The 27535-nt window shown below is 43.4% G+C and overlaps 1 protein-coding gene across 11 annotated transcripts in view; it reads left to right on the top strand.

Moving 5' to 3' along the window:
- Positions 1–27535, top strand: part of mllt10 (MLLT10 histone lysine methyltransferase DOT1L cofactor) — a 319789-nt gene that overhangs the window by 79533 nt on the left and 212721 nt on the right. For 9 of the 11 annotated variants that reach the window (XM_041185205.1, XM_041185195.1, XM_041185194.1 and 6 more), the window contains one exon: positions 6663–6756. The exons of the other annotated variants lie outside the window; for them this stretch is intronic. In XM_041185205.1, coding sequence (XP_041041139.1) covers positions 6663–6756 — 94 coding nt within the window. The remainder of the gene's footprint in view (positions 1–6662; positions 6757–27535) is intronic. 11 annotated transcript variants of the gene reach the window in all.

Here is a 27535-nt window from a genome sequence, read left to right as displayed (position 1 = left end):
TACTGTAGGACAGAGAATAAATCAGGAGACAATGAGGGCATGTTAAAAAAGGCAGTACATTAATCATGGGTGTCTTTAATCTTCATGTAGGTTGGGAAAATCAAATTGGCAGAGGTAGCCACGAGCAAGAATTCAGGGTGCATTCAGGACAGTTTTCTAGAACAATATGTTGTGATCTTAGCTCTGCGCCAAACTCCAAGCTCTTTCCAAAGCCTCGAGTGAGCCTGCCAAATGCTGAGCTTGCTTTTGCCAGGTGATGGCTGATTTCATCATCCTGAATCGTGTTATTGGAGAAAATACTCCCAAGATAGCAAAACTTTGGTACTGAATGGAGAGGTGTGTTGTTATTACTGACTGTGGGGTCTAGGATACATGGCCAAGCGTGGGTTGATACAAGGTCACTGTCCTCTTCAGACTTATCATCAGGCCAAGGTATTCTCAGGCGAGGGCAAAGCCAATAGCAAGCAGCTGAATGTCCTCTGGAGTATATGGAATTAAAGTGCAGTCATCTGCGAATGAATTTCCTCAGTAGCTGTCAACTTACCTTTGTGCAAGCCTTGAGCCTTAACAAGTTGAAGTTGTTGTCTGCCCTGAATTGAACGTGTACTTCTGTCTCAGGACCTTTTGAGTATGAATTGGAGCATGGTGGAGAAGTATATGGAAAATGGAGATGGAGCCAATATACAACCTTGCTTGATGGTGTTGGTAACAGGAAAGGTACCCAATGACATATTACCTTGCATCACGCTGACCATCATGCCATTGTGAAATGAGAAAATGACACAGATCATCTTTTCAGGGCAGCAATATTTATACAGAACCTTCCACAGGCCTTCCCAGTTTACTGTGTCAAAAGCCTTGGTCAGATCAATGAACAGCATACAGAGGTCCTCATTCTGTTCATGGCACTTTTCCTGAATTTGATGTGCTGCAAATATCATGTCTGCTGTTCCCCGTCCTGCACAGAAACTACACTGTGATTCTGGGTACACAGGGTCAGTGAGGTGAGCGACAATCCAATTAAGAATAACCCTTGGAAGAATTTTGCTTGCTGTTGAAAGAAATGGTTGTCATAGATGGACTTGTTCCCTTTCCGTTTGTAGAGATGAGTTATAGTCTTATAGTCTTGCGGATGAAGTGTTAGGCAGAAGAGACTAGGGAGTTTCCTGACCATTTGAGTCCCTCCGTACTTGAATACTTCAGGTGGGATGCCATTAGCTCCTGGCAACTTGTCCATTGAAAGCTGCTTTATGGCTTTCATGATGAGAAGGATCAACCTCTTCTAGAGTGAGGTGCTGTGGACGTGACTCAATGCTATCATTGTAAACTATGGATTGTTGGTTTAGGAGATTGCTGAAATGCTCTTCCCAACAAGAGAAAATCTCATGCCTATTATTGGGAGCTGATTTGTCATCTGCTGAGAGGATAGAACACAGGACTTTTGGAGCAGGAGTAGGCCATTTTTCGAGCCTGCTCCATTTGATACGGTCATGGCTGATCTGGTTGTGTTCACAACTCCACCTTCCTGTCTGCCCCCATAACTCTTGCTTCCCTTGTCTATCAAAAGTCTATCTAACTCAGCGTTGAAAAAATTCAATGACCCAGCCTCCACTGTTTTCTGGGGAGGAAAATTCCACAGAACTAACGACCCTTTGAGAAAAAAGTTCTCCCCATCTCCATCTTAAAAGGCTTCTTATTCTTAAACTGTGTAGCCTAGTTCTAGTCTCCCCGACAAGAGAGAACATCCTCCCGGTTTCCATTTTATCTATCTCCTCAGGATCTTATGTTTCAATAAAATCACCTGTTATTCATCTAAACACCAATGGGTATAGGCCCATCTGTTCAACCTTTTTTCATAAGATAAAGCCCTTCATCCTAAGAATGAGTTACATTGAACCTTCTCTGAACTGCTTTTAATGCAGTTATATCCTTTTTCAAATGACAAGAGACCAAAACTGTGCACAGTACTCTAGATGTGGTCTCAAGGCCCTGTGCGGCTGCAGTAAAACTTCCCTACTTCCCCTTGTAATAAAGGCCGAAATTTGATTTGCCTTCCTAATCATTTGCTGTACCTGCTTAATAACTTTTTGCGATTCATGGACCAGGACACACACATCCCCCTGTATCACCGAGTTTTACAATTTCTCTCTCCATTTAAATAGTATGCTGCTTTTCCATTCTTCCTGCTAAAGTGACAAGTTCACATTTTCTCCCATTATACTCGATCTGCCAACGTTTTGCCCGCCCACATAACCTATCTGTACCCCTTTTGTGGACTCTTTGCCTCCTCTTGACAGCTTACTTTCCTCCCTTTCTTGGTGTCATTGGCAAATTTAGCTAACATATATTTGGTCCCTTCATCCAAGCCGTTGATGTAGATTGTAAATAGTTGAAGCTCCAGCACTGATTCCTGTGGCATTCCATTAGTTACAGCTTGCCAATCTGAAAAAGACCAAGTTATCCCTACTTTCTGCTTCCTGTTAGCCAACCAATCCTTTATTCCCTACACCATGTGTTCTTATTTTGTGTAGTAACCTTTGATGTGGCACCTTGTCAGATGCCTTCTGGAAATCCAAGTACACCACACGTACAGGTTGCCTTTTATCTACCTTACTTGTTACTTCTTCAAAGAACTCTGATGAATTAGTTGCTTGGTAGCACAGAACTTGAATATTGCTAGTTCATTCCCCATGGCAATGCCTTGACTATTCAGAGTTGACCTGCCTGGTTTGAATTTAAACAAAAGCTTGGCAGTTAAGTGTTCCCTGGCACATTCTCCATGGCAACGCCTCTACCAATTCGAGTTCTCTTACCAACCAATCAACACCCTCTTCTCATGCAGTATAAATTGTTGTTCTGAGATTTGTTATTCTTGCGAACCTGTCCTGATGAGTGCAAGACAAAAATCTTCAAAAGCCTCGCTTCTTTTTAGCAATACTTCAATAAATTAAACATGATTTTTCTTTTGCAAAACCATGTTGCCTGATCCCATTATGATTTTCTAAGTATCTTGCAACAACCTCCTTAATAATGGATTCTAACAATTTCCTTATGACGAATGTTAGGCTAACAGGCCTATAGTTTCCAGTTTTCTGTCTCCCTCCTTTTTTGAATAAAGGTATTACATTTGTTGTTTTCTAATCAGCTGGGACCCTTCCAGAATCTTGGGAATTTTGGAAGAATATAACCAATGCCTCTGCCACCTCTGCAGCCACTTCTTTTAAGACCTTAGGATGCAGGCCATCTGGTCCTGGGACTTGTCAGTGTTTGAATCTAATAGTTTTCCCAGCACCTTTTCCCTGTTGATGGGGATTGTTTTAGGGTCCCGCCTCTCTTTCACCTCGATTTCAAGTGTTTTTGGAAGGTTTTCCAAGTCTTTTACAATGAAGACAGACACAAAATACTTGTTCAATGCCTCTGCCATTTCCTTATTTTCCATTATTGATTCCCCAGACTCCCTCTCTAGAGGATCAACACTAGCTTTAGATACTCTTTTCCTATGGGTGTCACACTGTTGGTTTTGGGGCCATTGACTGATTGCAGACTTTAGAGAGCTTTCAGGTTGTTTTTATCAGCAACTGTTTGAAGCTCACCAGCCTTGTTTTCCCACCATTGATTCTTCCTTTCCCTTCGTTTGGGCTGCAGTGTGTGTTTTGCACGATGGTATTTGCCATTCCTTGCTGCTGATTTCTTGTCAGATATGTAAGATCTGTGATCTCTGCACTTGGCCTAGAAGCTTGCCTGTGTCTTGGCCATTGTTGTCGAGCCAGTCTCGGTGCTTCTGTTTAACAAATCCTAGGAACTCGGATGCTGTGCTGTAACTCATATTCTTTAACTTTTTCCATGAATCTTCAGCAGCATTGTCCTCCAGGCTATCAGTAATTCCTGTGACTAGCTTGTGTTCTTGTCTCTTGGCGAAGCCTTTAAAAACAGTTGCATCAAACTTCCTCTGTGGCTTCACTCTGTACTCAAGCGCCTTCAATTTTATCTTGAAAGACACAATACTTACGATAAATCAGAGGTCAGACCAGCATTCTGCATCTCTAAGGGAGCAGGTAGAGTACACGTCCTTGAGATATCTCTGTCCTACAACAACGTAGAGCAGCATGTGCCAGTGTTTGAATCTGGAGTGCATCCATGCTGTTGTTCATTTGTTTGCTTGCTGGAAGACTGTGTTTCTGATGGTTAGGTCAAACCCGCTGCACTTAGAGAATGAGCTGGCCATTGGAGTTTGCTCTGCCAGTACCTTGGTGTCCTGGTACTCCTACAGTCTCTGCCCACTCAGGCATTGAGATCGCCAAGAATAGTGTTTTTTCCCTAGTGAGGGTTGTTCTCTAATTATTTTGCAGAGGCCATCATAGAATGCATTTTTGACCTCATCTGTATGTGTCATTGTTGGAGCATAGGTGCTAATAAGTGTTGTATGCTGGTACTGGCAAGACTTAATTGAAGAAACGTGAGTTGATTGCTAATCCCCATAGGAAATGTGTTAATTTTGTGTACTAGTTCTGATCGAATGGCAAAGCCCACACCTGACTGTTGAGGCTGGCCCTTGGCCTTGCCAGTCTGATAGAATGTCTAGCCTGCACCAGCCTCCTCGAGTGGAGACTCCTCATCGAGCCTAATTTCGCTTGGGGCAGCTATGTCGATGTTGTACCTGCCCAGCCTTCTGGCTTCGAGGGCTGTTCTGTGCACTGGTCTTGTATTGTCGTCTAGAAGCATTTTGATATTCCATGAACCAAGCTTATGATTAGTAGCCTTGTTCTTTACATTTTGACAGCTGTAAATGGATGGCCAGCCAGGAGTGGTAACCTGGCAGGTGCAGGGAGAGCAGTCTGTGTTTAGAGAGCAGCACTGTACCCGTAAAGGTCTGCTCTGTTGCTTCAGGAGGATATGAACTCCACATATACCCCACGCTGTGGAGAGCAAGTATCATCCTGAGGCTGAATGCGTGCAGCGTTGTGAGTGAAGACTGCCAGTAGCATCTTCTACCTATCCCTGTCGTCACTTCCCCCTGCCAGGGGGCTTGGTATGTCTGATGTTTTGGTTGATAACTTGCTGAGCAACTTGCATGTTGAGTATATTTAAGTGGGTGGGGGTTGTGTAGAGCGGCTCTCACTCCTTCATCCAAGGTGTATTCTACACTGGCGCAATTTGTGACACAATTGTAGCAGCTGAAAGGATGCAGGTGATTTTGAAGGTGTACTACTCCTAGATGAGCTGCCGAGCAGGCTGACATCGGTGTCCAGTCCGTTGGCACTATTTTTGATCTTCTGCAGCATCAGCCAACGTATACCTTGCTAGTTAACCCATTGTTGGGGGTTTTGAAATCAGAGTTAACTTTTTCTAGTTAGGGTGCCAATTAAGACTGATGAACTCTATCAGCCCGGAGCTGTCTGATTTAGAGGCGCCAAGAACCTGCCTTCACACTTCTGCCCACAGTTCTAAACAGGGATTGGAATGTGAAACTGGGTAGTAGGAGTTTGATTAGGAGAGGCTATTTGAGTGCTGACCATTTGGAACTTTTTGTGGGTGAAGAGCATCTTGACTCTCTTCACCATCCTTATCCTTTCTAACCCTTTGACTCCCAATTCAGTACAGACCATAGATCAAACTTGATACCTTCCAAACCCTATGACACAGTCCTATAAAAAGTGTTGTCCTCATTCACTAAGCCAGTAGTTTCTTTTATATTCTTTTGTGGGATGTGGGTGTCATGGGTGATGGGCTTGTATTGCCCGCCCCTAATTGTGTTTGAACTAAGTGGCTTGCTTGGCCATTCCGAAGGGTAGTTAAGGGTGGATTGTTGTGGATCTGGAGTCATATGAAGCCAGCCTGGTTAAGGATGGCAGATTTCCTTGATTAGTGAACTAGAAAATCGATTATAGTTGTCATGGTCACCATTACTGAGACCAGCTTTATATTCCAGACTCATTAATTGAATTTAAGTTCCACCAGCTGTCGTTGTGGAATTTGAACACAAGTCCCCAAAATATTAGCCTGGGCCTTGGTCTGCTAGTCCAGTGACATTACCACTATGCCACCATCTCCCACTATGTAGTGATATAGTTCTCTTCAAATCCAAACTGATGAAGTTTTATTAGAAGCAATAAGATAGTGGAAAATTGAATTTTTAAAAATTCTTTTATGGAATGTGGAAGTCACTGGCTAGGCCAGCATTTCTTGCCTATCCCTAATTGCCCTTGAGAAGATGATGGTGAGCTGCCTTCTTGAACCGCTGCAGTCCTTGTGGTGTAGGTACACCCACAGTGTTGTTAGAAAGGGAGTTCCAGGATTTTCACCCAGTGACAGTGAAGGAAAGGTGATATATTTCTGAGTCAGGATCATGAGTGGCTTGGAGGGGAACTTCCAGATGGTGGTTTCCCATCCATCTACTACCATTGTCCTTCTAGATGGTAGCAGTTATGGGTTTGGAAGATGCTGCCTAAGTAACCTTAGTGAGTTTTTTGAGTTATTACAAGAGAAGAAGCTAGGATAGCATTTAAAGTAGCACTTTATTTGCTAAGGAACTATTGAGGAGGGGAGGAAAGAAGGAAGAAGTAATTTCAATCAGAGGTGCAACCTGCTCAGCAGATTTTACATCATGCAATTCAGTATCTTTGGTGGTATTACTTTGATAATCTTTATTGTTTTTTGTTCAGTGCACAGCTGGCAGGACTTCTGTGTGAAGAAGAAGGTTCGGAAGCTGATAACGTTAAATACTGTGGCTATTGTAAATACCATTTTGGCAAATTGGTAAGTTCGATGAATTTTTCATAGGTAATGGCAAGAATTTCGTAAAAAAAAAGAAATCAAAGTAACAACTCTTCGTGATTGAATTGAGTTTCTGCAAACAAGCAGGGGGATGTGTTCTACCATATAACCTTGCTTGCTATTCTGAGTCACCATTTCACTTCTGCTAATACAGGGTATTTTGTATATATGTTGTGTAAAAGGGATGTGGACTGCCTGTTAGCCTGAAGGTGGTTAACAAATAATTGATAAAAAAAATCTTGAACACTTAATTTGTAATGAGAGAGTGTTAAAACTAGTGAGTTTTACTAGTTTAAAAATCAGGTGTTGATCCACTTCACTGACTGGAGATAAGAAATGAGTGTAAAAAGGATATATGGCATGACTGAATCCAATACAATTTATAATTAGTACTATTTTCCTATATAGATTATATTAACTATCAGCAGGCATTTTATATATACATTTAGATATACGTTCATGCCTTTGTTACCCCTAGTCTTAACTATTTAATGCACTCCTTGCCAGCCTGCTACAATCAACCATCAGCAAACTTGAGGTCGTCTAAAATTATACTGTCTGTGTCCTAACTCTCACCAACTCCTGTTCACCCATCACTCCTATGCACCCTTACCTATATCGGCTTCCGGTTAAGCACTGGCCCAATTTTAAAATTCTCATCCTTGTTTTCAAACCCCTTCATGGCCTCTCAGCCCCCACCCCCACTTATCTCTGTAGTGTTCTCCAGCCCTACAACTCTCCAAGATATCTGGACTCTTGAGCATCCCTGATTTTCCACAATTGGTGACGTGCCTTCAGCTGCCAGGGCACTAACCTCTGCAAGTCCCTTCCTAAACCTTTCCATCTCTCCAACCCTTTCCCCTCCTTTAAACCTATCTCTGACCAAACTTTTGATCATCTGTCTTAAAACCTCCTTATGTGGCTCGGTGTCAGAATTTGTTTGATAACGATCCTGTGATGTATATTGGGACATTCACTACATTAAAGGTGCTACATAAATGGAAGATTTAAAAAAATTACATGGTGAATTTTAAACCAAGCCTTCAAATAAAAATGTTAGCATGAATTGCCTTTGTTTACAGCCTGTCTTAGCATGTTTTATTTGTGTTTAAAACATTGAACAAAAAGTAAAATAGTCCAATAATAAAATGAAAATGCATTGTTCTTTACAAAGAATTATATGGGGAAAGGGGTGATGTTATAAAATATCACCCCTCTATGCTTGAATGTCAAAAACAGATTTTGCTTTCAAACTGGAAGTATCTATTTTGATGAAGGCTTTTCAGTAGACTAGTTGAGTCTATGTATTGTAACATCCAGGTGCTTCTGCTACTTGGCATCTTTGAGTGTGCAGCCTTGCATGGTGTACACGTATGAAAATAATGGACAAAACAAGGTCTTCTGGTCCATTTGGCTTATCCCACACATTTGTGATGCCTGAAGCATCAGCGTTAGACACCCTAGATGGGATTTTAATTCCTTGGACGGAACCCCCAGCTCCAGAGCCCCGACCCTCCGCATTGACGTGGAAACGCGCATACACCACAGTTTTGATATGCAGAGTGCCTAATTGGCGAAAAGTTGTTTACCATCCAGTTAGCAGCAGTGAATACCGGAACAAGGTGGGATCAAGCCAGAAGTGGTTGAGTGGTAACCTTTTCTGAGGCTGCTGTTGGTCCACAAAATGGAATCATAGCTTGAGCAGAGGGCAGGGAGAGCCTCCATACTATAAATAAGCAGTTTGCCCATAAACTTGCCCAAAGGGAAAGGACAAATTAACATCTTGGATGCAGATGTTGTCAATTCTAACTGTTACAAAAGCTACCATTTATATAGTGCCTTTACTGTAGAAAAACCATCTAAACAGAGGCGCGAGGGAAAATAAACACTAAGCCAAAGAAGAAGAGACAAGGAGGGCTGTAAAAAGAGTCTGCAGTTTAAATATTAGCCTACCCTTATTACAGATGATAATAGACTTGCTGGTGTGTTACCAGGGCTTTGTTTTCATTTCAGTCTGTATTGAATCCTGTTTCTCGGTGTATCTTGGCAATTTGCTGTTCCTAATAACTCTGCATCATTTCTGCTGTCAGCACTGAGGGCCATTTCACAGTCTTCTTGGCTCAGTGTTGCCTTTTGCCTCCGTTGAGCCATTGCATGTTGTGTCACCACCACTACCTCTATGTCTTGGTTCTGATGGTGCAAGAAACACAATCCATGAAAAGATACTTCTAATTTGTCTCAAGTGAGCTGACAACAAACTCCTTAATGGCCTTAAATGGCCACTAAAGAAGATCGGGTAGGTTGCCTCCTTCAGCTTCCATCAACACATTCTGAAATTTGAGCGTGCTGGCATTGCATCTGTAAACAGGCACGCTGCCCCAGGGGGTGCATTTAAGCAAATGACAACCTGTCCCTGAACTCGCTCCCTCCAGTGACCTAAACTCCCTGCCCCTTGTGTCCACAAGCAGCCATGCACTGTCCCAAGGGAGGAAGGAATACTAAGACAAATTAGTGGAGGAGTTTCTATCAAATTCCATTTAGACTCTCTTAGGCAATTAAACCAGTTTAGGAATCCTCATTGACCATGTTTATATTACGTAGTATTTTACCGATCTTTTATAAAACACTATCTTCGCCACAGCCAGGAATGGGCCTAAATTATTTATTTTTTTTTTTTTGAAGATGTTTAGAGAGTAGCTGCACAAGCTAGCGTTTATTTGATTAATCTGCTTGTCCTTTGGAGAAAAAAAGCAGCGCCTAACATTTAACAGCCATAATGTTGTGTAATGTATGTGTGTAATTTCTAACCATTCTATAGTAAGAGCACAATTTTTAACTATTTTATATATCTCTATCTCATAACACTAATGTCAATGCACCTTTAGTGAATATATCAAACTAAGCCTACTTGAGTGGCTTAAGTTTGTTTAGAATGGCATTAGTCTGACCCTTGTGCATAACATTACGTTCAACTGTTATCAGATCTGGCAGAAACACAACCCAATTCCTTATTGTGTCTAGCTCTGCCTGTAATCTATGTTTTTTTATCTCTCTCTCTACGTTTCTTCACAGGCGAAGATTTTAGGAAGGTTTATGCTCAGTGATCGCAGGTCCACTGGTGGCTAGTCAGGCCTAAACATGACTGACAGATTCTCCCACAGCAGGTGCAAGTAAGGTGCAGTCACTGCTGGGGGCAATTTGATCTATCTTTCTCCTCCTCTTTTCTTCCATGCTGGTGTTTTGCTTGATCTTAAATGTCTAGCTCTCCCAATATATTGTCTCTAGGCATCATGATCTAGGACCTGTGCTTCCCACTGAAGATGATCCATGTGGCACACAGTGGGGGACTTTTTCTGGGTGTCCTTGAAAGCTTTGCATGGGACTCCTCTGTTCCGTTTGTCAATTGTCAGATTTCCATACCATCTAGGGCAGCTGGTTGTCATCCGTCCGGGCAATGTGATCCGCCCAACGCAGTTTGCTTCGCAGAAGGATGGTCTCGATGCTGAAGATGTTAGCTGTTTCCAGGACTTTATGTTTGTGATGTGGTCCTGCCAGTGAATCTTGAGGATGCTACGGAGGCAGTGCGTATGGAAGCTCTCTAGCATTTGTACATGACGCCGATGCGGGACCTATGACTCGGAGCCATACAGGAGGGTATTGAGGACTATGGCTTTATGCACTTTAGAGTTTGGTTTGTGCTCTGAGGCTACGGTTGCTCCATAGTTGTTTGCAAAGTCTATCGAATGCACTGCTAGCTTTTGAAAGCCTATTGTCCACTTCCTTGTCTATGGCGGCATCAAAAGAGATGATGTTCCCCACTTAGGGAAGATGCTTTTTGGCATTCAGCTCAGTTCTCTTGATGACAATGCTTGATGGTCTATAATCATCTTGGGGTGCAGAACTACAGTTTTCTTTAAACTGATTTTTAGTCCGAAGAGTTGTGCCATCTCGGAGAAATGTCATGTTATATGTTGCAGATCCGATTGACTGTGGGCCAGGAGAGCGTAGTCATCAGTGAAAATAAGTTCACAATGAGCTTTCCTTATGTCTTTATATGAGCCTGAAGATGCCTAAGGTTGAAGAGACCTCCATCAGTATGGAAGCACATGTAAGCTCCCTCCCCTAGGTCTTCTATTGCCTGCTGCAGTATCATGCTGAAGAAGATGTGGGATAAAAGCAAAAAACTGCGGATGCTGGAAATCCGAAACAAAAACAAAAATACCTGGAAACGCTCAGCAGACCTGACAGCATCTGCGGAGAGGAATACAGTTAACGTTTCGAGTCCGTATGACTCTTCACCAGAACTAAGGAAAAATAGAAAAGAGGTGAAATATAAGCTGGTTTAAGGTGGGGGGGGAGAGAGGACAGGTAGAGCTGGATAGAGGGCCAGTGATAGGTGGAGATTGCGAAAAGATGTCATAGACAGAAGGACAAAGAGGTGTTGACAGTGGTGATATTAGCTAAGAAATGTGCTAATGGCGAGATTAAGAGTAGAAAGCAGAATGAGCCAGTTACAGATAGCCCTAGTGGGGGGTGGGTTGGAGGGAAGGGATTGAAATAGGCTAAAAGGTAGAGATAAAACAATGGATGGAAATACATTTAAAAATAATGGAAATTGGTGGGAAAAGAAAAATATATATAAATTATGGGAAAAGGGGCTGGGGATGGAGGAGAGAGTTCATGATCTAAAGTTGTTGAACTGAATATTCAGTCCGAAAGGCTGTAAAGTGCCTAGTTGGAAGATGAGGTGCTGTTCCTCCAGTTTGCATTGAGTTTCACTGGAAACATTGCAGCAAGCCGAGGACCGACATGTGGGCATGAGAGCAGGGAGATGTGTTGAAATGGCAAGTAGCAGGGAGGTCTGGGTCATACTTGTGGACAGACTGCTGCTGTTCTGCAAAGCGGTCACCAAGTCTGCGTTTGGTCTTTCCAGTGTAGAGGAAACCGCATTGGGAGCAGCGAATGCCGTAGACTAAATTGAGGGAAGTGCAAGTGAAATGCTGCTTCACTTGAAAGAAGTGTTTGGGCCCTTGGACGGTGAGGAGGGGGGAAGTAAAGGGGCACACATCCCTGCCTCGCCATTAGAGATACAGAATGGACTCGGGAGGCCTCTGTTGTGCTTGACTTGTCTGTACTGATTTACATGAAGTTGCTACACCATGGCCAGGAACTTTGGTGGGAATCCAAGTTTTTCCAAGGATTTTCCAGAGCCCATCTCTGCTCACACTGTTGAATGCCTTGGTGACATCTACAAAAGTGTTGTACAGGCCTTTGTTATGCTCACAACACTTTTCTTGTATTTGCCTGAATGCAAATACCATGTCTGTCTTGTTTCTATTTGCTCTGGAGTTGCACTGGCTGTCTGTGAGATTTTCTTCTGTAATGGTAAGCACAAGCCTGTTCAGAAGTATTCTAGCCAGGATCTTCCCAGCACTAGAAAGGATGGTGATCCCACAGTATTTGGAGCAGTCTGACTTTTCTTTCTAGTTTTTGTATAAGGTGATGATAATGGCATCGCGAAGATCCCGTGAAACCCTGCCCAGTTCCCAGCAGGCCATGAATAGCTCATTGAGCTTGGCATATAGGGCAAGGCTACCATAAATTCAGGACTTCGGGTGGAATTCCATTGATTCCAGGGGCTTTGTTGCTCTTCATTTGGTTGATGGCGGTCACAGTTTCCTCCAGAGTTGGGTTTTCATCCAGTCCTCTTCTGGCTGGTTGTTGTTTGATGTGGTTGTTGGCGTTATCATGCATGAAGATCCTGACTTCTGCATTTATAAACACAATTTCTCTTGTGCCTTCATCCAGATTTTTCCTAAAGATGGTGAAGAGCAAAGGTTCCAACACTGATCCCTAAGGGACTCCACCAGTAACCATTCCCCATGCAGACATTGTTTTCTGTTTCCGTTTATTATCGAAGAAGGCCATCTCTTGTATGTGTAGAGTCATCTATTGTGTGTTCTTAAAGTGGCTGTGGAGCCCGGTTGCTAACCAAAGTCTGGGCAAAGATAAATTGTCTGATTTCGTTGAGACTGCCTGTCTTTCTAGCTTGCCTTTTGTCCTTAGCTGCTTGTATTCTTTACAAAAACAGAATTACCTGGAAAAACTCAGCAGGTCTGGCAGCATCGGCGGAGAAGAAAAGAGTTGACGTTTCGAGTCTTCATGACCCTTCAACAGAACTAGCTTGGATTCTTTGCTGTTCGAAGGAAACAATGCCACTACTTGAGATTGCTCCCCAGGTAGTTCTCCTTTGTGTGGTTTTTCTCCCAGTCTGTGGTGTACATGCCACATTCCTCAGGTCCTCCTTCAAAGAGTCCTTGAAATTTCAACTTGGCCTATCTCACACATGTTGTCCATGTTTAAGTTGTGAATACATGACCATCTGAATTTTATCATCAGCCATACATGCTACATGTCCACTCCATCTAAGCTGATCTCTGATGAGTACTTCAATTCCAGGCACTTCTTTGAAATACTTCAATGCTCAGCACTTTGTCCTCCTATTTATGTCTGTGATGTTCTGAATGCGTCTCTTGTGGAACCTATCCAATTGCTTACGTCTAGAGTCGGTAGTCCATGCCTCACAGGCATATAGGAGGTTAGGTACGGCCTATAGGAGGATAGGGAGTGCCATGGCTTTGTACACAGCAAGTTTTGTTGTAAGTTTGATACCTTGTTTCCTCCACAGTGTCTTGCATAAATGGACAAATGTCGAGCTTGCTCTGGCAATTCTATTTGCTGTCTCGCTGTCAATGCAGCCATTTCTAGAGATAGTGCTTTCAAGATAGGTAGAAGTTATCTACAGCCTTCAGGATTGTGTCATTGTTAGTTATAGTAGGTGGGGTACAGGCAGAGCCCATAGTCATTGGGCACTTGTGAAAAGCAGCGCATGGTCTATTGAAGGCCTTGCTCGGAGTGTGACATGAGGATGCAATCGTTGGCAAACAACAATTTCCATCATCCCTGATACCTTAGTTGAGGATTTCAGTTATCTCGAGATTGCCATTTGTTCTGAATTGAATGTATATTCCATCAACGTTTCCATCAAATGCCCAAGAAAGGATGGAAGCAAAGAATATGTAGAAGAACATAAGGGCTGTGTCACATCCCTGCATCACACCACTTGTTACCCCAAAGGGGTCATTGTATTCACCATGGCCATCATTCCATCGTGTGACCTTTATGTCAGGTTTACAACTTTATCAGGGCACCCAAGTTTGGCTAAGACGTTCCACAAGGCCTCTCTGTTTACTGTGTCGAAGGCCTTCCTCAGGTGAATAAAAGCACAGTAGAGTCCCATCTGTTTTCCTGGCATTTCTGTTGTATTTGCTGAAGGTGGAAGATGATGTTGCAGGTGCATCTGGCTTTTCTGAACCCACTTTGACTTTCTGGCAGCACACATTTTGCTATGTGGTTTACCAGTCTGTTGAGTAGGATTTTTATTAGAATCTTACCAGCTATCACAAGCAGCGAGATTTCTCTGTGGTTGTCACAGTTTTTGTCCCTTTCCTTTGTACATGTGAACAGTTGTGGTATTCTTCAACTCCTCGGGAATGGTTCATTAGTCCCGCATTGTGTGACATAATTGTGTAAGTTTGATGGCTAGCTGGGGCGCCCCAGATTTGCAAGGCTCCCCAGATTTGTAAATTTATCTTGAGATCCTGTCTGAACCTGGAGCTTTCCTTGAGTGTAGATAACTGATGGCTTTGTCAACCTCCACACAGCTTTGCTGTCTAGATTTTCATACTAGGGCCAGTCTGGGAGCTTTTCTATAGCGACCTCATTTACGGTGGATGGGCAGTTAAGCATACCGTAAATTTCTCAGCCCAGCACACTTTGGTACCTATCGTGTTTATTAGGAGAGATTCCCAGTCAGTGCTGAGAACAGGTGAGTAACTATGTGAGGGAGGGCTATACACTATTTTCAGGGCTTGAAAAAAATTCCTCATTTTGTGCTGATTAGCATGCGGAACTGCTACTGTTAATAATAACCTTATGTCAACGAGAATGATATGCTTGTTAACCCAAAATGTGCCACTGGTTCCATTGGGCTCTGCCTTATCATGTTTTTTAAAAAATTCACTCTTGGACTGAGTGTCGCTATTGAGGCTGGGACTTATTGCTTTAGATGTGAGTGGCTTGCTAGGCTGCTTCAAAGGATAATTATGAGTCAGATATGTTGGTGAGGTTTTCTTCACTGGACATCAGTAATCCAGTTTCGTTGTTATAACAGTTTGACAGCTTCCTGGTCACCTTTACTGATGCCATATTTTCTTAACTGAATTGAACTTGTCAAATTACCATGGTTAGATTTGAACATGAGCCATCTGGATTATTAGTCCAGGTCTCTGGATTATTATAAATAATATAAAATGAAAACAGAAAATGCTGGAAAAACTCAGCAGGTCTGGCAGCATCTGTGGAGAGAGAAACAGTTAATGTTTCGAGTCCGTGTAACTCCTCTTCAGAACTAAAGAGCCATACGGAATCGAAACGTTAACTCTGTTTCTGTCTCCACACATGCTGCCGGACCTGTTGAGTGTTTCCAGCATTTTTTTTTAATTTTAGATTTCCAGCATCCTGCAGTATTTAACTTTTGTCTCTGGATTATTATTCTAGTATCATAACAAATGCCTTTTTGAAAATCAAAGTATGTAATGTCAATTAAATGGTAAACTAGTAACAAACCTGTAAGTACTGTAAGTATTTAGATAGCTCTGATGAGCGGGTCTTCATGCCCGTTGGTTCAAATATCCTAATTTTTTTAAAAAGCCAGTTCCAAATTGGTGCTGATGTGGTTTAATTTCCTGTTCTTGTTTGCTAAAAAATGGCCGGGTAAACTTAAGGCTGCACTGCCATTCCTTCCCTTGAAGAAATGATGACAGGCTAAGGTTAAGCTGAATGAGATCAACACTTGAAGACTGAAATGCTGGGATTATCGAAAATGAAAAGCAAGGAGTGGGTGGTGAGGCAGCTGCCATTAGAGTGTCTATGTACCGAAACTCAGATATAAGTTAATTGAGGAGCACTTCACCTATTATTAGACCTCCCACTCCCAATTCACCAACAATTGTTATAGTTTTTCTTAGATCTGCAATCTGATTGTCTTCCTTAACTCCAAATTTATGGATTGCCTTGCTGCATTGTAAAGACAAGTGCAAACTCCAAATCAATAAAAACGCACAAATTTATCAAACAGCATTGGCAAAAAAAATTAACCACCCTTTTGCAAGCAAGAAGTGCCTATCTTGTGTGTTTGTTTTCCTAACTTGATGCTTCTGCAAGTGGTTACAGCTTTGAAAGTTGAAGGCTGCTGAGCTCACATTGAGGAAACTTTAGATGGCCTTGGAGGCCAATTTTGAGCAGCCTTGGGCCTAAATGGCTCAGCTGCTATCTGCAGCACCTCAGCATAGATTGCATCAGTCCAGGCCAGCTAGTTGATGAAAGAACAAATGACCTTACATTTGTACAGCAACTTGTATGACGTCAGGATGTCCCAAAGAACTTTGCAACCAATGAAATAGTCTTTTGATGTAATGTAGGAAATATGATAAACAATTTGTGCATAGCAGGCATCCACAAATGGCAATGAAATAATGACTAGTTACTTTTCTTTATTTAATGATGTAAGTTGATGGCTAAATATTGGAACTCAGGTGCTCTTCAAAATAGTGTCTTGGGATCTTTTAGATTCACTCTGTTTAATGTCTCATCTGAAAGGCAGCACCTCCAACAATGTAGCACTCCCTCCGAATTGCGCTGGTGTGTCAGCTTAGATTATATGCTCAAGCTTTTGGATTAGGATTTAAACCTATAACCATCTGACGCAGAGGCAAGAATTCTGCCACTAAGCCACGGCTGGAGCCACAAAGGGCAAAAGTGGGGAACAAGAATGTTGTCATCTTGAGAAAAGCATGGGATGTCTCTTCTATGAAGCCAAGGCCATTCTCCTGTAGTGGCATTTCGGCACCCTTTGGGCTCTGCTGGAGAAGAGGGTTCAGAGGTGATATCATGGTCTGGAAATCCTTTTCAGCAGTGAATCTAAAGCCAAGACGACAGCCATCTGAGCTTTAATGCCAGAACTGTGAGCTGCCATAGCCTGAAGAGCTTCCATGGCAGCAGCTTATGCTTCTGTTGAAGCTGTCATAAGATGTTTCATTATGTTGATGTTGTATAAGTGTCTAAACATAGAGGGTTAATGTGGGACTGAGTACAGAGCCACCCACGCAGTGATGTAAGGAAGCACATGATCCACACCCAGGGTCAGTTAAGTGTTGGACAGAGCCGTGTGTAAAAGCTGGCATGGAAACATCTCCTAGCTTGTACTCTTTATTGTATATTTGGAAATCATTCTTAAGAGTCAATAAAGACTTACAGTTAACCTACTGTGAAGATGCCTGTTATCTTCTTTAATATCTTTGGGAATATGGTGATATTCTGCGAAGAAGTGTGTGTAATTAAACTGGGGGAAGGTTAGTAAAGACAGCTCATCTGTGGGAACTGAGAGATGAAAGGTAAGTATTCTAGATGCATGTATTTGTAATGAGAGTTTATGGTGAAGTTGGAGTTACAAGTAAGTAAGTTGGCTTTTAAAATTTGCATTAGGTGATAGGTAAGGACTTGACTTTTCAGTTGCTAAATTCCAATGGGAGTTTAAGGGACTTTTACAACTTAGAGGTTTCATAAGTAAGCAAGGGAAGGTTATTAAATTTTGTTGGACTCAAAAGTGGAGATAATAGGAAGATGTGAAGGATTTTTGTATTTTGGAAAAGTTGGGTTCAAAGATGTGCTTAGGACAATGGAGTCTAGGATGAAAGGGGGAAAATAGTTATTTAAAGGAGATGTTGAGTTGAGGTGGCTGTGTTTGTGGAGATGTCCTGAGACCAGCTTTGTGTTGAGAAAAGTTTTGAATTTGAAGCAGCTATCCAGTTTCAAGCCAGAAAAGTCTTTCTTTTCAGAAAGCAGTCTGTTTCTGAACTTCCTTCAGATTTCAACAGTGGAGTGGAAGAGAGTGAGAAGTCGTGTGGTATACTTTATTAAAGTAGCGGCAGTTTTTGCCTTGGGTAATAATATTGGATTCTTACGGTTAAAAATCATGAGGGAGCTGTTGCCAAGCAGTTTACTTGTGTGTTCTGACTAAGTGGGTATTTTGGGGAATGTTTTGTAAGATTGTTTCAACTGTGTAATTTTACTCGTTTTTTCCTTCTTGTTAATAAATCTTTTAACTTTAAAACCCTAAAAGCATTACTGGAATTCTGTGCTTCTGGGATCAGTAGTTTTCCCCTCATTTTCAAAATACAGAAAAATAAGTTATGACCAGTAAGACAGGTTTTCCTCTGGGATTTGGCTTGCTCATTGAATAACATGGACTGCGGTTGTACCACTACATATGACTACAAAGACTTCTTTAGACCTACCAAACTGTAACGAACACCCTACAACATGGTGGCAGCTTGTGGAAAATGCCCAAAACCTTGAGGATAATGCAGAGAAAAACTAAAATGCTGGAAGACTGAGAAAAAAATTCGGCAAAGCCATCTGACCTGCAAAGAAACTCCAGAAGCACAGTCACAAAGGAAAAATGGCCAAGAAAATGTTTCAAGAAAAGCTTGGAAGCTGAAGGCAGAAATTTAAAATTATTTACTGCAGCAGAAGACCCACAAATCTCCAGAGCACTGGAGTCAGCAGACCTAGTAAGGGTGAGCTAATTTTTTTAAAATTCCAGGCTACAGCAAGTCCTGAGAAATATTTAACAATTTCAGAATCAGAAATGCAGGTTGAAAAAAGTCATTGCTAAAATCCGAGTCAGCATCTTAATATTTGGCATCCGAGCTTGCTCCGAAAAATTTCATTATTAATTGAATATTGTGGTACTTTTAAATGCAGCTAAAGGCGAGCAAAAGGTATGATTTGAGCAATTTGTGACTTCAAGCATAAACTTTGAGCAAGACAGCCATTGTTGAGAAACTTTCAAGCTGACGGCGATCGCCATTGTAACAGAGCCTGCCAAAACTGGCGCGCGCAGGAAATCCATTTGTCTCTAAGTGAATGGTGACCCGATCTTGAAATTGAGAAAACTCCTAAAGTAGAACCCACACTTTAAAAAATTTGAGTATTGATCAGAATCCCACACTTACAGATCAATTTGGATTAATCCAAGGTCCAGAGCAATCACATAATTGGGGACTTCAGAGGAAAAGATTGCTCAGGTACAGCATTGTTCAGACAAAAAGTCAGCAGCAGAGCAGATTAAAACACTGCTTTAATTGGTAGCCCGATTGCGGGCAACATTATTGCAAGACAGGGAATTGATGAATCATTTGCTACATTTGAAAAAAATGCTAAAATCTTTTGGAATTTATTTTAATCTAAGAAGCAGTAAAATCCTCGAGCTAAATTTAACAAGCAAGTCCAGCAACCAGGAGAGCCTGTCGATTCATTTATCATTGACCTGTACAGGATGGCAGAAGATTGCGAATGTGGTGACGCTGGTAGCAGACGACGCACTCTCTGACTTCATGCAAGCAAAGCAAAATGGTAACCCTGGTAAAGGCAAACCAGGTAGTTAGACAGCCAGAACTCCGTGATCAGCACAGAACCATTTTAAAGGGAGAAAATAAACCATGGTGCAGAGGCCAACCCACAGTTCAGCTCATTAAGTAGCAAAACCACATGGACACTCCAGGCCAGGAAAAGCAACATCCAATATGGCCATTAGAGTGACCATGCCAGTGCTGTGGAGTAAAGTGCCCCACAGACAAGATCAGTGACCTGCAATTTCAGCCTAATGCTTTCGGTGCAACAGGATTGGGTACTATAGAAAACTGTGCAGGGCAAAAACACTGAAATGCACAGAAGGCCCAAAGGCTATCTATGAAGTTGAGACTGCAATCCTGGAAGAGAGACAGCCGTGCTTCTTGGGTAAGGTCAAAAACCTTGGTTTTTCATTTAGGAACGCGGACTTTTCAGTAAATGGCCATTTAACAATTTTTAAATTAAACATAGGAGCCAGTGGAACAGTCCTGTCAGACAGAAAACCATGGCTAGTGACACAGTGGCTGATGCTGCCCACAATACCCCTATACAAGGCGGGAGGCTTAAAGGTGCTGGTGAAAGGCACCTGCAGGTGACACAGATACAAGAATAAAACAATCCATGAGACTCTTTGCGATCCATAACCAGGATTGTTCATTACTAAGCTGCAAAGCCTGTGTTGAACTTAACCTGTTACAGAAGATTGATAAGGTCAGCCAGCAAGGGCCTGACTGTAAGTACAAATGTGAGTACAGACTGGGGTGACTGGAAAACTCATGCTGGATAACAGAGGATGCTAACCCGGTGTGCCTACTCACACCATGTAAGATTCCACACACACTCATGAAGTAGGTGCAGCAGCAGCTGGACAAGATCACAAACATGGCAGTCATTTCTCCAGTCACACAACCAACTGCATGGTGTTCCGGGCTGGTCCCTGTCCCAAAACTGAACTGTTCTATCCATATCATCGTTTACCTGACACAGCTCAATAAAGCCTTAGCCAGAGAAGCACATCCCATGTCTCTGTGGATGAAATCCTCACCAAACTCTTGAAGAGCATGGTATTTTCAAAACTAGGTGCAAACAGAGACTTTTGGCAGCTCCCTTTTGTCGAAGAGCCTAGGCTGCTGATAACATTTATTACCCACTTCGGCAGATTCTGCTTTAACCACCTGCCATTTTGAATCACTTCAGTGCCAGAAATATTGCAACATATGATGTCAGCCATTTTGCAGTGCCTTCAGGGGGTCAGTTGCCACATGGGCAATGTACAATGTATTGGCTTGTGGTGCAATGGTGGATGAACATGACAAGAGACTCTCAGCGCTCTAAGACCACTTACAGGAAGCAGGGCTGAAGCTGAATGACGAGCGAGTTTTCCATAGACCCTCCACTCTGAAGAGGAGTCATACGGACTCAAAATGTTGACTCTGTCTTTCCACAGACGCTGTCAGACCAGCTGAGTTTTTCCAGTATTTTTTCTTTTTGTTTGAGTTTTCCATAGCATCAGTTCAATTCAAGGACCACATCATCAGCAATAAAGGCATCATGGCAGACCCACAAAAAAAACAAGTTCCCAACCCCATCCTCAATTCCAGATCTCTAGCAATTCTTGGGGATGGTGAAATTTTTACTGAATTTGGCACAAATCGAAGAACCCTCGAGTCATCTACTTAAGAAAGACCAAGCATGGTGCTGGGACTCACATCAAGAGCAAGCTTTCACTCACGTCAAGGCGATGCTGCTCCCCCACAGATATTCTGGCCCACTGTGACCCAGCCCTGCCCACGACCATAGCAGCAGATGCTTCATCCACAGGTCAGGGAGCGGTCCTATTCTAGGAGCAACTGGATGGAAGTTGCTAGCTTGTGTATTACGCAAACAGAGGGCTGTAGGACACGGAGATGAGATACGCCATCATAGAAAAGGTAGTTCACACAGTCACGTGGGCATGAGAAGTTTTCAAACTATATCATCAGCCTCAAGGTTATTATCAAAATGGACCACAAGCTACTAGCCTGCTTATTGGATGAACAGCAGCCATTGAAGCTGAATTCCAGAGCCTAGAAGTTTCACCCACGCCTCATGAGATATGCCTACATGGTGCATGTTCAAGGTAAAAACTAGACAATAGGAGACACACCTTCAAAGGCCACAGTGGGCCTGCCGACAAAACAAGATGTAAATTTCATTAAAGAACTGAAAACGCTGTCCCAATTGGCAAAGAAACACTCGTCAGTGACTGCAAGTGAACTCCAACAAATCCGCCAGGAACAAATGCACGATGAAGAGTGTGCGGCATCTCCAGATATTGCCAAGGATGGCCTCAAAGCTCAAAGACCAAATGGAGGGGCCATGAAAACCTGGGCCCAACCAAAAAAAAGCTCCTTTATGATTAGAGATGACTTTCTGGTCTAGCATGAGCAGCTGGTCATCCTAGCGTTCTTGAGGCCAGAGATCCTTTTAAAAAAAAACCAGGGCACTTGGGCATTGCCAACTGTAGAGCACAAACCCAGTCAGCTGTCTGGTGGCTACCAGGCCATGGGAGAGGCTGGGCATTGACCTGTTCGTCTCCATCAGCAAATCATTCCTTCCTTCATTCCTTATAGTGGCGGACTACTTCTCCAGATGGGTTGAGGCAAAGTAACTATATACGACTGCCACATTGGCAGTGATTAAGGCACTAAAAGAGAAGTTCGCAAGCCATGGCATCCCAGATGAGATCATGTCTGAGAACAGCTCACGATTTTCAAATGAGTACTTTGCATACTTCACTGCCACATCTTGCTTCTACCACCGCATCAGCTCCCTGAGATACCTGCAGTCAAACGGAGAGGCTGAGCTTTCCTAAAAAAAAAAGAACGAGGACTTCCCACAGCATTGCTTGTGTACAGGTTCACCCCTTAACAATGTGGCCTGTCCCCATCTGAACTCCTGTTGAACAGGAAACTCAGTACGCAGCTTCCAATCCTGCCGAAGAAACTCATAAAAATTTGGTCACCAAGGATTGCAACGACATCCAAGCAAGGGAGCAGTCTCCCAGGCAGAAGCAAGCTTCTGCCTAATACAGAAAGTACCTCACCAGACACTTGCCGTAATTACAAAAAGGTGTCAAGGCCTGGATTAAAGACCTTGAGAAAGAAGGTACCGTCATTAGAAAGGATGAGGACCAACCATGCACCTCCATGGTTGGCACCACAGAGGGCACAGTCAGGAGAAACAGGAGGAGCCTGCTCCCCATTCCAAGACTACCCATCCCCACTGTTCATTAGAGAGATATCGAGTAACATACCCAGATGCCAGAGCACCCTCCAAACCTACAGGAAGAACTAGTAGCAACAAAGCCTACCACTCCTCCGACAGTGGTGCCAGTAAGTTATGGAAGGGCTATAAGGCCTCCTGAATGCATGAACCTTTGAATTCAGGGACTTGAAGGGGGGAAGATAGAGTAGTGATAATGTAGTAATGACAATGTAGATGCCTGGTAGTAATGACAATGTAAATGCATGGTAGTAATGACAATGTAAATGCATGGTAGTAATGACAATGTAAATGCATGGTAGTAATGACAATGTAAATGCATGGTAGTAATGACAATGTAAGACATAAGGCAAATTATAATCACTTAAAATTGGCATCACATCCACAAACATTCACTCTCTCCACCACCAATGCACAGTAACAGCAGTGTGTACAAGATGCACTTCAAGAATTCACCAAGGCGCCTTCAACAGCACCTTCCAAACCTACAACCACTACCATCTGGAAGGACAAGGGCAGCAGACAGATGGGAACACAACCACCTGGAATTTCCCCTCCAAGTTACTCACCATTCTGACTTGGAAATATATTGCCGTTCCTTCACTGTTCCTGGGTCAAAACCCTGGAACTTCCTTCCTAATAATACTGTGGGTATACCTACACCACAGGGACTGCAGTGGTTCAAGGAGGCAGCTTACCACCTTCCCAAGGGCAACTAGGGATGGGCAAATAAATGCTGGCCCAGCCAGCAATGCCCACATCCCGTGAATGAATTAAGAAAAAAGACTTGAAGGAGGGGGGAGTGTAGTATAAGGGTCTAGATTAATATGGGATGAGTACAGTACCGCCCACAGAGTGATGTGAGAGCACATGACCCGCACCCAAGGTCAGTTGAGTATTGGATAGAGTCGTGTGTACCAGCAGGCATGGAGACTGTATATTTGTAAATAGTTCTAAGAGTCAATAAAGACTTACAGTTAATCTGTGTATGACTATGAAGACTTCTTCAGATTACCAACCTGTAACCAACACCCTCCAACAGTTGGGTTCCAATGAGGAATTAGATAGCAAGGTCCTCATGCTCTGTGCAAAAGGACAACTTGGAGATAGACATAGTGCTGCAAAGCATAGATATATGCAAGCTCTCTGGCAGGACGTTTAGTGCACCTAGCATTTCTAAGTATATGTTTGAGTCCTCTAAAGTAGCTAATTGGGAACCAGAAGTCGGCATGGCATCCCCATTATGTGGGGCCAATGTGATTTTGTACTCGAGTGAGCTGGCTCCTGTTGTAACAATCGCTATGCCTTAGCCCCAGTGCACTTCTGCTGATCTGTCTTTTAGCATAGCTTTTAAAGTCCATGTGGTGTCAATATCTAAGCTGGTGCTTGCAGGTGTCAGATCAAGTGAAGGTGCAGCTTCAAGAGCATTGCATTGCTCATCTTCTATTGGGTGAGGGGTGTCAAAATTCTCAGCAGCTGAAATGAAAGAAATAGGTTAGCTTGTGGTATGAGTGAGAGTTGGGAGCAGGTGTTAGAACACCTGCAGCTTTTTGTGCTATCATGTCTGTATGTTAGATAGGGAGTAGTCAGACAATAGAAAGCAAGGCCCTTCCTCCTGCTGTGGTACCTTATTGCCTTGTGCTGCATGACCTTCTCCCGCAAGGAAGAATGAAATGTTGTGTTGTGCTTGGAGGAAGTGGCTGCCATGCTCGAGTGGCTGATGTTCTGTGTGAGATGTGAGTTCTGAATACTGAGGATTGTATAAGTGGTAGTGAGTGTATGAGCACAAGCATAAGTAGGTCTGTGACGTTTACTTCAGTTGATTGTACGACAGGACAAGGTAGTGGTGGAAGACAGTGTTGTGGCTGCTGTAATTAGTCAGACGGTAAGCGGTACAACTGTGATAAAATATTTTTCCAGTCTGTTTACCTGACTAGCTCTCACTTGACTGGTCATTCAGATTGGTTGTTCCATAGATCACAAAATTATACAGCACAAGGAAGTCTAGTCAACCAATTGAAGCTGGATCTTTGAAGAGGCAGTGGTGTAGTCATATTGTCACTGGACTGGTAATCCAGAGATCCAGGCGAATGTTCTGTGGACCTGGGTTCCCATGGTAGGTGGTGGGATTTAAATTGAATATAAGTCTGTAAAAGTCTAATGATGACCATGAAACCATTGTCAATTGTTGTAAAAAAAAAAAGCCATATTGTTCTAATGTCCTTTAGGGAAGGGAATCTGCCATCCCCAACTGGTCTGCATGTGACTCCAGATGCACAGTAATGTGCTTTACTCTTAAACGTGCTCTGAAATGGCCAAGCAAGCCACCCAGTTGTATCAAACCGCTAAAAGTCAATAAAAGAAGTGAAACTGGACAGACTACCCGTCATCGACCTAGGCATCAGAAACGACAACGGCACACTCAGGCCTGTCGATCCTGCAAAGTCCTCCTTACTAACATCTGGGGGCTTGTGCCAAAATTGGGAGAACTGTCTCACGTACTAGTCAAGCAACAGCCTGACATAGTCATACTCACGGAATCATACCTTACAGATAATGTCCCAGACACCACCATCACCATTCCTGGGCAAGTCCTGTTCCACTGGCAGGACAGACCCAGCAGAGATGGCAGCACAGTGGGGTACAGTTGAGAGGGTGTTGCCCTGGGAGTCCTCAACATCGACTCTGCCCCCCGTGAAGTGTTATGGCATCAGGCTAAACCTGGGAAAGGAAACTTTCTGCTGATTGCTACATACTGCCCCCTGCTCCTTGCTCCTGCAGCCGAAAAATTAGTACTCTTCCATATTGGACACCACTTGGAGGAAGCACTGAGGGTAGCAAAGGCGCAGAATGTACTCTGGGTGGGGGATTTCAATGTCCATCATCAAGAGTGGCTTGGTAGCACCACCGCAGACTGAACTGGCTGAGTCCTCAAGGACATAGCTGCTAGACTGGCCTGCGCATAATGAGGGTACCAACAAGAGAGAAAAGGATACTTGACCTCATCCTCACCAACCTGCCTGCTGCAGATGCATATACCCATGGCAGTATCGGGAGGAGGGACCCCCTGACAGTCCTTGTGGAGATGAAGACCTGTCTTCACCTTGAGGGTACCCTCCATTGTGTTGTATGACACCACCACCATGCTAAATGGGATAGATTTTGAGCAGATCTAGCAGCTCTAGACAGGGTAGCCAAGAAGCTCTGTGGGCCATCAGCAGTAACAGAATTATATTCAACCTCAATCTGTAACCCAAGATAAAAGCAAAATATTGCGGATGCTGGAAATCAAACAAAAACAGAAAACGCTGGAAAACTCAGCAGGTCTGGCAGCAGCTGTGGAGAGAGAAACATTAGCGTTTCAAGTCTGTATGACTCTTCTTTAGAGTAGGACTCTTCTTGCAGAGCAACCTAATCTCATGGCCTGCCTGGCACATCGCTCACTCTACCATTCCCACCAAGCCAGGGTATCAACTCTGATTCAATGAAGAGTGCAGGAGGACATGCCAGGAGCAGCACCAAGCATATCTTAAAAATGAGGTGCCCACCTGGTGAAGCAATAATACAGAATTACTTGGGTGCCAAATAGCATAAGCAGCAGGTGATAGAGCTAAGCTATTCCATAACCAACGGATCAGATCCAAGCTCTGCAGTCCTGTCACATCCAGTTGTGAATGGTCGTGGACAGCTAAACGACTAACCAGAGGAGGAGGCTCCACAAATATCCCTAGCCTCAATAATGGGGGAGCCCAGCACATCGGTGCAAAAGATGAGGATGAAGCATTCACAACAATCTTCAGCCAGAAGCACCTAGTGGATGATCCATCTCTGCCTCCTCTGGAAGTCCCCAGCCCTTCAGCAATTCAATTCACTCCGCGCTGAAGGCACTGGATACTGCAAAGGCTAGGGGCCTTTACGATATTCTGGCAATAGTACTGAAGACTTGTGCTCCAGAACTTGCTATGCCCTAATCAAGCCGTCACAGTACAGCTGCAACACTGGCATCTACCTGGCAAGGAGGAAAATTGCCCAGGTACGTCCTGTACTCAAAAAGGACAAATCCAATCTGGCCAGTTACTGTCCCATCAGTCTGCATTCTATCATCAGTAAAGTGATGGTGGGAGTCATCAGTAGTGCTATCAAACAACACTTGCTTAGCAGTCACCTCACTCAGTTTGGGTTCTGCCAGGATCAGTCAGCTTCTGATCTCATTACAGCCTTGGTTCAAAAATGGACAAAAGAGCTGAACTCCCCAGGTGAGGTGAGAGTGACTGCCCATGACATCAAGGCCGTATTTGACCGAGTGTGACATCAAGGAGCCGTAGCAAACCTGGATTTAATGGGAATTGGGGGAAAACTCTCTGCTGGTTGGAGGCATACCTAGTCCAAAGAAGATGGCTGAAGTTGTTGGTCAGTCATCTCAGCTCCAGGGCATCACTGCAGGAGTTCCTCAGGGTAGCGTCCTTGGCTCAACCATCTTCAGCTGCTTCATCAATGACCTTCCTTCCTTCACAAAGTCAAAAATGGGTATGTTCGCTGATGATTGAACAATGCTGAGCAAACATTCGTGAATCCTCAGATACTGAAGCAGTCCATGTCCATCTGCAGCAAGACCTGGATAATATGCAGGCTTGGCCTGACAAGTGGCAAGTAACATTCGTGCCACACAAGTGCCAGGCAATGACCATCTCCAACAAGAGAGAATCTAATCATCACCCCTTGACATTCAATGGCATTGCCATCGCTGAATCTCCCACTATCAACATCCGGGAGTTTACTATTGACCAGAAACTGAACTGGACTAGCCATATAAATGCTGTGGCCACAAGAGCAGGTCAGAGGCTAGGAATCCAGTGGTGAGTAACTCGCCATTTGACTCCCCAAAACCTGTCCTCCGTCTACAGGACACAAGTCAGGAATGTGATAGAATACTCTCCACTTGCTTGGATGAGTGCAGCTCCAG

This window comes from Carcharodon carcharias, chromosome 3, assembly GCF_017639515.1.
Source record: "Carcharodon carcharias isolate sCarCar2 chromosome 3, sCarCar2.pri, whole genome shotgun sequence".
NCBI classification, from domain to species: Eukaryota; Metazoa; Chordata; class Chondrichthyes; order Lamniformes; family Lamnidae; genus Carcharodon; species Carcharodon carcharias.
Note: the sequence above shows the minus strand (reverse complement) of the source record. Positions and strands in the feature narration are given on the sequence as shown.